The following is an 11,819-nucleotide window of genomic DNA, read 5'->3' on the forward strand; positions in this document are numbered from 1 at the left end:
TGGTGACCTTCCACCATCCCCATATAAGGTCTATTGTGTGCCCACCTGCTGTGGCTGTGTGACATGGGATGACTTGCTGCTAATGTCATCTTCTCCCTTTCAAAGGCCCAGAGAAAAAAAAGCCCTTCAATTCCCCCTCAGAACTACTCCCGTCGTCCGCTTCACAAAGCGGGCCCATAAAAAAATCTCCTGAATATGCTTTTTGTTTTTGAATCTTCAAATGATTTCCCATGCCATAAAGATATTCTGTGTTTTCCAAAAAAGGCCCAGATGGTGAAGTCGTCAAGCCTTTTCCTCGGCTCCTTTTGTTGCACGAGGCCAACCTCCCTCCGCGTGCCCCTGCGTGTCTTTCACCTCCACCCAGACATGAAAAGGAGAGAGAGGTGTTTTTGTGTTCAAATAAGGAAAAAAAAGGACATTTCTTCCCCTTTCTTTCCTTCCTTCCTTCCTTCCTTTTCCGTGCTGTCGGGTGGAAGCGTTATTACGTCCAAAGCGGTTATAATACTTTTCAGGATTCAGATTCAAAAACGGCAAAACGTTTAGCCGATCCACAAGCTTTAAAAATGTATCACGATGCAAGGCGTTTCAAGGCTATTATCATGACTTCATAAATATATATAATATAAAAAGGTAAAATACGGAGATAAGAGGTTTCTGCCCGACGACATTTTACTTCCCTCCCCTTGCCTCCGCTTGCTCTATGCGCACTCTCTCGCTCTCTCTCTCTTTTACAACCACATGTCCAAGGGTAAAATAGTGGGCCTGCTGCCAGAGGCTTTAAAAGCGTCATCTGTGAAACACATTTGGTTGGAGGGCTATGGGGTAGGTGAACGAGGCGGGGGCGCGGGGTGGACGGGTGCACCGGGCGGGCATCGGGATGACCCTCTCCTGCCATTTCAGGCTGGATCAGCCTCCCCCTCTTTTTCCCTCTCTCTCCCTCCCTCCCTCCCTCTCTCTCTCTCTCTCTCTCTCTCTCCCTCCCTCTCTCTCTCTTTCATTGGCGCGTGTGCACGCCTTGCAGGATCCTCCCCGCTATTCATCTCTGCTCGGCAACTAACCCATTCTGACCTGAGATCAGATTCATACGAGGTTTCCACTGGACACACACTGGTCTGATTAAGCCATTCTGACCTGAGATCAGATTCTAAAAATGTCAGTCGCTCTTCGATTTTTCAAAAATAGCAGACCTACAAGCTCGTAGCGCGCCACTCGCGCCGCTAAAGCATAACATGATACGAATACCAAAATGGGTTCCCGTTCAGAATGGGCTAAACGAGAAAGGATTACATGAGAGATATATTCAGACAGACCGCCTCCATGTTGTGTTTTCTCTGCGGTGATTGTCCTCCTGGGGGGGGGGCCTGGCTTGGACTGTACTGTAACTTATTTATTTATTTTTAATTTTGAAAATAATATAATAAAAGGGTTTCTTTGTATTACTAAATGGCTGCCAATGTTTCAAAGCGAGCACACAACGACGTATCTGGCAGTTGTGTCGGTAATGAATCAACTTTGAAAGAGCTCGCCAAAAGTTGCTCACATAGGTCTGAAATGTGTGTGGCGCGCACACACGCACGCACGCACACGCGCACGCACACACACACACACACACACACACACACACGCACGCACACGCACGCACACGCACACACACGCACACACACGCACACGGGAAGGTCAGTATGGACTGTACAGGGTGTACTGGTGTTAAATCACCACATTCCTCCTGATCGACATCAATCTCTCGTTTTTGCCTCGTGACCGTCGTATTGTTGATTACGCCGTGCTCCTTTGACCACTTAACCCATTCTGAACGGGAACCCATGTTGGTGTTAGCATCATGTTATGCTTTAGCTATTGAAAAATAGCAGATCTACAAGCTCATAGCGCGCCACCGAGTGGCGCGCTACGAGCTTGTAGGTCTGCTATTTTTGAAAAATCAAAGAACGACTGACATTTTTTTAGAATCTGATCTCAGGTCAGAATGGGTTCATCAGACCAGTGTGTGTCCGCAGTGGAAACCTCGTATGAATCTGATCTCAGGTCAGAATGGGTTAAGACAGAGGTGCGACTGCACTTGGTACGACCCTTCCTCTCCCCGCGGTACACCAAATGTCTTTGCCAAAAATAGCCGATCTACAAGCCAGCCTTGGTCGTGTTCCCTGAAGTTTTTGTAACTGTAAGGATTATTTTGTTCTTGCCCGCAATGTTAAAAAATGTTATCATTTTGTTTACCCGGTATTCTTTTAGTTTCAATGTACAGATTATTATTATTTTTGACAGTATATTTAGACTGATGCCAGGTTCTTGGTGTAGCTGTGATCCTATAGTGTATACCGAGGCGCTACACTGTCTCTCTGCATTTGATGTATGCGTTTACCATACTTATGTAAGTCGCTTATGGTAAGAGCGTCTAAATCGCCTAAATGCCTAAATCGAAGCTTGTAGACTATTTGTGGCGAATGTTCACCCCTAGAATAGGAATGCTGTATATTATGTTTCCTATATGCTACTCCATGAACACAGTATCTTAAGGCTGTTTCTTCCATGTAAACATTCTAGTGTGATTGCATAGGTTTTCAAATCAATGATCACAATTTTCAAAGGCTATCTGTGCTTATAGTAATAGCCTTAGTCTAGTTAGTTTTTAGGCAGTTAGCCATCTCTATGTATTCTTATTGCTAATGAGGACCTGCAGAAGTGACTTGATAGTAGCCAGGAGAATATTGTTGAATCTATATGCCATACAACAAATGAAGACCAAAGATTCGGATATATGTTAATATTTTAGGAGACCATTTTTAGTAGCTTTATGCTTGGCTGTTAACCCATTCTGAACGGGAACCCATTCTGGTGTTATAGCATTACGTTATGCTTTAGCTATTGAAAAATAGCAGATCTACAAGCTCATAGCGCGCCACCGAGTGGCGCGCTACGAGCTTGTAGGTCTGCTATTTTTGAAGAATCGAAGAACGACTGACATTTTTAGAATCTGATCTCAGGTCAGAATGGGTTAATCAGACCAGTGTGACCAGTCCAGTGGAAACCTCGTATGAATCTGATCTCAGGTCAGAATGGGTTAACAAACCCATAAACCAGAGATGATTGCCGTTGCCGGGGGGTCTGCAAAGCCAGTCAATCTATACGTCCAACTAAGAAAGTCCTATAGATGAAAAGATATGTCCTTATCATGATGTTAAGACTCTTTGCGATGTGTTATGTTGTCTTTTTCTGGTTTTAATTACTTCATCGTATCTGATAACTTCAAAGCTATAATTGCCAAAGTATAACTTCAGCCAATCTATACAAGCTCGTAGCAATCGACAAGCTTGCAGATCTGCTATTTTTTTGCTATCTTTGAAATGTTTTGAAACATGAAAAAGAAGGGAAATAATGATATTCTCGTCTCAATATGGATATCAAGGTATTTGGTCTTATACGATGTGATGTTGTTTGGTGTTTTAGGCATTTTACGTACTTTAATTGTGCCTTGATTGTTATGTTTGTTATGTTTGATATTTTTAGTTTTATATACTTTGTACTGTATTTGTCTTGTACAGCACTGCGCAGCACTCGTCATGAAAGGTGCTCTAAAAATAACGTTTATTATTATTACGAGTGTCACACACGTAGTAGTGAAAATAGATCTACAAGCTCATCATTTGTTGCGGTGCGACGCGTTGTGAGCATGTAGATGGGCTAATTTCACTATTTTAAAATATTATTTAAAAAAATATAATAAAATGTATTCCATATCGCCCATGAGCCCATGTGTTTACCAGCATCAACCAGTCCATCTTCTGGGTGGACTTTTTGGTCGACTGTAGAGCAATTTGAAAAGCCTATAACGAAACTATTCATATCTTCTGCCATCTAATCCCACTCAGACTTGCTAGTTTGAATGTGAGCCCTAAACAAATCACGTCAGAGGAGGAGCCCAGGTTGAATCAACACAGGAGATATGAAAAAAGATATGTTAATGACGTTTAGAAGCTTTAGATCACTTTCCTGGGGGTATTTATGTGTGTAATATGTGGTTTTAGATATTTTAGATTGTAGCAGTGAGCCTGTTGTCTCTGATGTCATGGACACTGGTCTCACTACCTTCCTGGACTACAATTCCCATAATTCTTTGGTGCACTGCTCCTCCTTGTGGATAGGGGGGAGAGCTGTCTTACTGAGACAACATGTAGTCCAGGAAGGAAGTGAGCCCAGTGTCCATGACATCAGAGACAACAGGCTCACTGCTACAATTTAAAATATCTAAAACCACATATTACACACATAAAGACCCCCAGGAAAGTGTTCTAAAGCTCCTAAACGACATTAACATATATATTTTTGCAAAAAGGGTGAAGTGTCCCTTTAAACTCTTTTTGATATTTTAATCAGCTATTTGCTCAGAATACGCATTTGGAGAGCATCTCTGATGCTAATCCAGAGATGCTCTCCAAATGCGTATTCATCGAAAATGCTGCTTAAATAACCACGGTTATTGCATAACCTCCATTTTTTGTATATTATGAATATGAAACGGAATCATGAGCTCTACAGCTTTAGAAGTCCAATAAATGATTTTCTTTAAATGATTATGTGTACAACACTCTCAAGATAGTCATAATTTATTCACAATAATTACATTAACTTATTCTCCTTGAGGTTGTATCATTATTAAACTGCTGACTTAGTGTATGTTTGTGTTATTCTAATTAGAAGACAGAAATAAGTAAATAAAATCATTTTGGCAATTCTCACGGTGATAATTGACACGCAAGGATGGACATTTTGGGTGCAGGGCATGCAAAAGTGATGGGTGTGGCCGACACGCCCGTTAAACACACACTCCTGGCACTGTGCCAGCCTTGGAGAAGATCTAAGTGATCTCGTGCCCAAAGAGGTTGCCCACCACGTTTTCAGAGGGTCTGCACTTTGTGTAACACTGTACTGTACAGCAGAGATGCTATCAAATATTGATTAAGGAACAACCGTAGACTACAGCTTTAAGGGAATACAGACTTTGGAGGCTTGGTATACATTTTAATTTATTAATGTAATAATTAATTTTTAATTTTTAATCATCTCATCACTGATGTTTCCACTGTCAAGAGGGATTTCATACATACAAACATGGGAACGCGCGCGCGCGCACACACGCGCACGCACACACACACACACACACACACACACACACACACACACACACACACACACACACACACCTACCATAACACCGCGTATAGCGGTATAAGGAACTCCTCGTTAAGGTAATGCACTTGATTGTACAGGTCAGGTCCATGGAAACGCAGCATCATCTCGTTAACGCTCACAACGACATCTCATGACCTAAATCAACTGAAATAAGTAGTGTGGAAACAAGCCCGGAGCAAGAGATGCCATATCGCAGGACGGGAATTCTTAACTAGTGGAGAGTGGATGTCAAAATGTTTTCATTTCAAATACCAACCAAAACTCTGAGACTCTCAGAGTTACACACCTGTAAAGGTCCATTTGGAACCCCCTCAATGAACCCTATAGGGGTCCCCACTTTGACCAAACACCTTTTCATGTTTAAGTGTGACGGCACGTGAATCAGTTAAGTAAGACAAAGATGATTTGGTCTCAAGTTCCACGTCTGACACCTCTAAGATGGGTGCCTTGGATACGGCCAGTCATAACCGGTCCTGGCCGAGATAATCTCCTGATTTCTTTCAGGTAGAGACATTTGAGCTGCACGCCAAATGAACAGGGTGACTCACATGGGGAAAACCGAGGATCCCTGGGCTAGATAAGCCATGCTGTCACTGTGTGTCAAGTCACTGCAGGATAATCACAATATCACAGATATTGTGTTCATTAATGAATCTAGAAAAACTGTTACTATTTTTTTTTTTTAAATAGGCTACCCATTTGATCTGTATATGAACACTTATATCAGCCTTTTGTAGAACATATTATTAACGTCTTGTGTTTGGGAGTCTGCAATTGGGAGGATTGCAAAAGGCAAAAACAATCGGCTGTTCTATATCTCAGCTATCATAGGCAGCTAGTGTCTATCTGGAGAAGACATTATGTTTTCTATATCCTTGAGTAGTAATCAATCAAGTCACTTTCTGTATTGTAAATAAGTCATCAATTTCTGCGTGCTCATTCATTCATCCAGTTGTTATCTGGTCAATAACGTAACCTTCTTCTGATACAGTGTTTGGATCCATTACGCATGCGCTACGTGCAGCGCAGATCGACAAATGAACTAGCGGTAACTGTAATGTGTGCGTGTGTGTGTGCGTGCGTCCTCACCTTGTAGAGGCGCACGGCCGCCTCGTGCCTCTGGTTGGTGGCGTGCAGGCGCAGCTTATCCACACTGTTGCTGTAGTAGTCGCAGGCGTTGCACTTGAGGTGCACGGGGTTGCCGATGGCCACGCACTTTAACCTCCACTGGTTGGCCTTGCCCCCTTCCTTGATGTGCGCCACCAGCTGGTGCTTCTGCATGTGCTTGTCCGTCTTGCAGTGCAGCTGGAAGTTGGCCTTGAGCTGCGTGTTGTAGCTGCACAGCTTGCACTGGTACACGTCGCCCGCCACGCAGCGCCACTCCTCCTCGGGCAGCAGGCGCTCGGCGCTCACGTGCGCGCTGAGCGCCTCCAGGCTGTCGGCGGAGTAGCGGTTGCACACGGCGCACTGGTAGAGGCGCAGCGACGGGTCGCTGATGGGCGGAGACAGCGAGGACAGCGCGGAGGGGTCCGAGGCCACCATGCCCATGCCGCCGCCCCCCATGGCGCCGGCCAGCATGGACAGGTCGTCGGCCATCAGCTGACCGCCGGCCAGCCGGAGCTCGGCCGAGAGGTCGTTGTTCACTGCGAAGAGAGAGAGAGAGAGAGAGAGAGACAGAATCACTGTGATGTTATCGCTACGATTTGGTTTTGTGCAAACGGCCGTCGTTGTAGGAGTTTCCAGGAGGAGGGCGGGGGGAGCCAGGCGGAAAAAAAAGGTTATCTACATATTTAAAAATAGCATATTCATAATTTCATCCGCTACAGTATGTACAGGGTTAGACATAAGGAGCATTAGCATAGCAGCAGGCATGTACTGTACTATACATGATGGAGAGAGACACACAGGAAGGACTGAAAACACAGGATAAGGGTGACGTGGAGAACAGGACGACTCTTTCTTATTCAAATATACGAACAGTGAGCAGAGTGAGTTCTCTGAACACGCGCTGCTCTCGCACAAAAGGTTTTGATCAGGGAAAAAAGAGAAAGCCTCAACAGAGCACTGGAAGATAGATCGCCTACAAAGCCTTGCATAATTATAAGAAGAACAAAAAAAGAAAAAACCTAATAGGATTGAATCAGGATCAATTACAATCATTCTTTTCAGCTCGCTAACTCGCTCATCAGATAGCTTTAATTACCACTCTCAGCGAGGGTGGGACAGATGGTTTTGGGCCTGCAAGCCTCTCTCTCTCTCTCTCTCTCTCTCTCCTCTCTCTCTCTCTCTCTCTCTCTCTCACAAGGAGAAGCCGAGAACGGTGTTCGATAAGTCACACACACATCCCTCTGTTTCCGCAACCCCCCCCCCCCCCACCGCCGCCTACCCAAAGAACAAAAACACATGTGCCATTCATGTAATTGTAATTAACTCCTTCGTTTGATGTTTTCCCCTCTCTGCGCACGTTACCAAAGCTCAACACGCCTTTTTTTCTCTCTCCCTCTCTCTCTCTCTCTTCTCATTCTCCCTCCAGATAGCGTTGACACAGGATCTGACTGCAACACAGAGGATTTAATTATTACATGTTTTCTAGCCTCTTTGGCGGTTTTGTTCTTTTACAGTCAAAGTACAAATCCGCCAATTAGTGGATAACTAACGAGCAGGATGCGTGCCTGTGCCTGTGTGTGTGTGTGTGTGTGTGTGTGTGTGTGTGGGGGTGTGTGTGTGTGTGTGTGTGTGTGTGTGTGTGTGTGACAGAAGAGGAAAAAGAAAAACAGAGAGAGGAGACATGTGGTGGTTTTTACTATCTGGTGATCAAAACCCAACCACAAGAGCTTTCACACTCTGTAAATCCATGACAAGGCTGAGGGGAGAGAGAAAGCAGGCATGTGTTAATCATCATAACTTTAGTCATAACTTTAAATATGACCAAATTATAATGAGCGTGTGTGTGAGTGAGTGAGTATTTGTGTGTGTATTTGTGTGTGTGTGTGTGTGTGTGTGTGTGTGTGTGTGTGTGTGTGTGTGTGTGTGTATACGTGCATGCGTGAGCACATGCGTGTGGTATCTGTAGATCAATCTACAGCCAATCTGACGACATCCTTGATTTATACTTGATTTATACTTACAAATTCAAAAATAGATAAAGTAGCAGATCTACTTTTGAGCGAAGCCGTTTCATGATCAAGCAGGGCGTTAATTAACAGAAGACTTTAAGCGGAGATAAGCAACGATGTGCTTCCACTGAGACACATTTCCCTCCGACCACAAAAGACCAAACTGAATCGGCACATCCGCTTCGCACCTGGGTCGTTCTCTAGGGCCTCCGCCGTACATGACTGACTGTATGACGGAAGCGTTTGAAAACAGTGGGAGGGCAACAGACTGGCTGGAGAACGACTATAAAATAAACCTATGGATGTTTGTGACCGCGATGGGAAGCTGTGCGTAGATTTACTGTATCAGAGTAAATCACAGGCAGGACATGTGCCTGGCTGGGCTGTGACCTCCGCGCGAGAGGAGGGAGTGGGCGTGCAACACTGCGGGGTCATTGTTAAATCTCTCGCTCTCTCCTCAGGGAATCCGCTTCCTGCTGTATGAGTGCATGTGTGTGAGAGAGAGAGAGAGTTTGAGCCATGTGTGTCACTGTATGAGGTGTGTGTGTGCGACGCGCGTGCATGTGCGAGCGTGTGCGTGATATCGCTCTCCAGGGTGAGGGAAGGTGGGTTGGTGTGCGTGCAGGGGAGGGGAGAGAGGATGGATTAAGCTGACTTAAGAAAATTACGAATGAGAGATTAAGAATAATTCTCATGCGGTGTCTCATAATCATGTTTTAATCAGCGAGAGGGGTCAGAGCAAGGAGACAATGACAGGGGTGACAATCTGACAGAGCAGATAAGCTCTGGATGGCGGGGAGGAGAGAGCCAGGGAGGTGGCTGCGAGGTAAAAGGGAAGAAATGGAGTAAAAGGGAAGGAGAGAGTGCGAGAGAGAAGGGACAAAAATGGCCACCATGAAAGGTCAGGTGGAAAAGGATTAAAATAATAATTCCCACGTGGCACCATGAGATACAGAACGGCAAGGAATAAACGCAAAAAAAAACAAGTCTATATGTCCAGATTGGCAGGTGATTTGAAATGCATTGCAAATCAAATCATTAGTGAGTCTTGGACAGTCTAGCCACTCGAATGGGATATCAAATAATGGTCAACATTAACGTATCCATCTCCGTCTGTGTATCTGGCAGCGGTCATAGAGGCCTTAACACGTCCACCCGAATGAAAATGCACATCAATGCCGGAGACCCGCACGGATCCATGTTGTATAATGTTCAGTGGGGTCCAGATCGGTTCAGGTTCTATTTTACCTTCCAACCTCGGACCTTTGGCTTCGCCGGCAGGATAGCCTAAACGAATCTATCTATCTATGGTCGCCAGACTGGCCTACCATACTCCAACCGGCCTTCTTCCTCCCTAGACGGAGAAATGAGCCATCCGGTGGCCCGTTTGGTGTTGACGGTCCAGGTGAAGGAACATTGATCCGTCTGCTGCCACAGAGGAGATCTGCAGCGTGACCTCAGGGTGACGACATGTTGTCTGCACCACTTTGCACCTACGTGTACTCTGCGCTGACAGTGTACGACGTGGTTACCACAGCAACCAATACAGATACTGTCTGAACAGACATATGATGTGATCACCTGTAAATAACAGTGTGGACTGGACTAGGCAGGCCTAAAGACTGTATTTGATGAACAGTCTTGAAAAAAGACTAAGTGGGAAAATAGAAGAGAAGGCTGCAAAAACACGAAGGCAAAGGATTACAAAATAAAATAAATAAGATAGTCAACAACACAAAGAAAAACAAACGCAAAAATCTGGAAAAAACATACAAAAAAGAAAGAAAAATAAATACGAACACCAAATCTAACAGAACCCTAAATAAAATTAAATAAAATCAAAGTCATACAATAAAGGGACCCACCGAGTCCAGAGCCGAGCGCCGCGGCCGTCCCGGGGTCCAACTGGAAGGGGTTGATCATCATCTGGGAGCAGTCTCCGGGACCCCCGGGCCCGCCGCCCGGGTTCTCCAGCTTGACGCCGGCCAGGCCCATGTTCTGGGCCAGGTAGTACTGGTAGAGCTCGGCCTCGGCCGGGGCCAGGCCCAGGTGCAGGCTGTGCTGGATCTGCTTCATGTTCTGCTGCAGCAGCATCATGTTGTGCATGTGCTTCTCGCTGGTCATGTGGATGCGGAGGTTCCTCGCCACGTTGGTCTCGTAGTCGCACACCTGCCGAGGGAGGACGCCAAGGCAACAACGCTCATTATATCCATCGCCCAATAGCAACACTCCAATTAAAGTGGTTTTCCCTACTTTGGTTTTTAGTTCAATGTTTGTTTTTAAAAACGCCATTGACAATGAAGTGAAAATGTTATCATATTGTCCCTCATTACGTTGTATTGTCTCTTTATTGTTAATGGCATTTAATGTTTGTGTTGGCACCATTTGTTTTACATCACCATTACATCACCTGATCAACAGGAGTTAGACTTTAATATATTAGCGCCCCTCACTTCACACAGATTTGTCTTCCTGGGTGATCAAAAACGTGGCTGAAACTAAATTATAGTGAAATAAGGTAATACATTGCGAAATGATGGTTAATACTGACAAGTTATGTGAACCCAGATCTTAAAATTTCTGCCCAGCATTCACACTTTGGTTTTACACAATTATTACAAAAAATACAAAATAAATCAAGTCGATGAATTGATATGTACAGACGTGTGTGTGTGTGTATGTGTGTGTGTGTGTGTGTGCGTGACGCAGGCGGTGGAATAAAGCAAGTCATTGTGATGCCGCACGCACACTGCCAGCGAGCCAATAGGCACGACACCGCTCATCTCGGGCCAAGCTACAAATAATGATGCACTCAAGTGTTTTGTTTATTATTATTACCTCGCAGCGCCAAGTGGGCTTCTGTTTGGGTTTGGAGGGCGAGGGCGCTCCGGGCAGGAGCCCGCAGCCCCCGCCGCCCACCACCAGGCTGGCGCTGGGCACGGCGGGGTTGACGTGGTTGTGGTTGTGGTTGAACTGCGGCTGCTCGCCGATGCTGACGCCGCCGTTCTGCAGCGTCTGCACGTTGTTGAGGTGCTTGTCGGACTGCATGTGGATGCTCAGGTTGCCCTTGGTGGTGGTGGAGTAGTTACACACCTGGTGATAAGATAACCAAACCAGAATATAAGACCACAATAGTCCCATCGTACACGCTGTCGGGGCCAGAAACCTCATATGACCATTTGTTTAATGTTTAATGTTAGGTTGTTTTTTTTTGCTCTGCGTCACATAAAATTATAAAAAATTGTCTACAAGCTCACAAGGTGTCAGATAGCGATGTGTTGTGAACTTGTAGGCGTGCTACTTTTGATAGTTTTGAAACATTTTGAAAGTGATAGTGGTTAAGTGGTTTTAAAAATTATCCAACTACATTTTGGAACACAGTTTTCCATTTCCTGAAAAGTTAAGGGTTTTTGGACATACGAGGTTTCCAGTCCGACAGCGTCGACATGCAGTTTATAGTGTTTTATAATGAAGCAATAAGCCACACATGGTTGT

At 45.0% G+C, this 11,819-nt stretch overlaps 1 protein-coding gene across 2 annotated transcripts in view; it reads right to left on the minus strand.

Annotated features, from left to right (window-relative positions):
* The window catches only part of zfhx4 (zinc finger homeobox 4), a 133,303-nt gene that overhangs the window by 81,910 nt on the left and 39,574 nt on the right, over positions 1 to 11,819 (minus strand). For both annotated transcript variants that reach the window (XM_080793507.1, XM_080793508.1), the window contains exons 4-6: positions 11,163 to 11,417; positions 10,190 to 10,493; positions 6,298 to 6,851 (exon numbers count right to left, since the gene is read on the minus strand). In XM_080793507.1, coding sequence (XP_080649633.1) covers positions 6,298 to 6,851; positions 10,190 to 10,493; positions 11,163 to 11,417 — 1,113 coding nt within the window. The remainder of the gene's footprint in view (positions 1 to 6,297; positions 6,852 to 10,189; positions 10,494 to 11,162; positions 11,418 to 11,819) is intronic.

The sequence above is a fragment of the Protomyctophum bolini genome, assembly GCF_963924005.1.
Source record: "Protomyctophum bolini genome assembly, chromosome: 21".
Lineage (NCBI taxonomy): Eukaryota > Metazoa > Chordata > Actinopteri > Myctophiformes > Myctophidae > Protomyctophum > Protomyctophum bolini.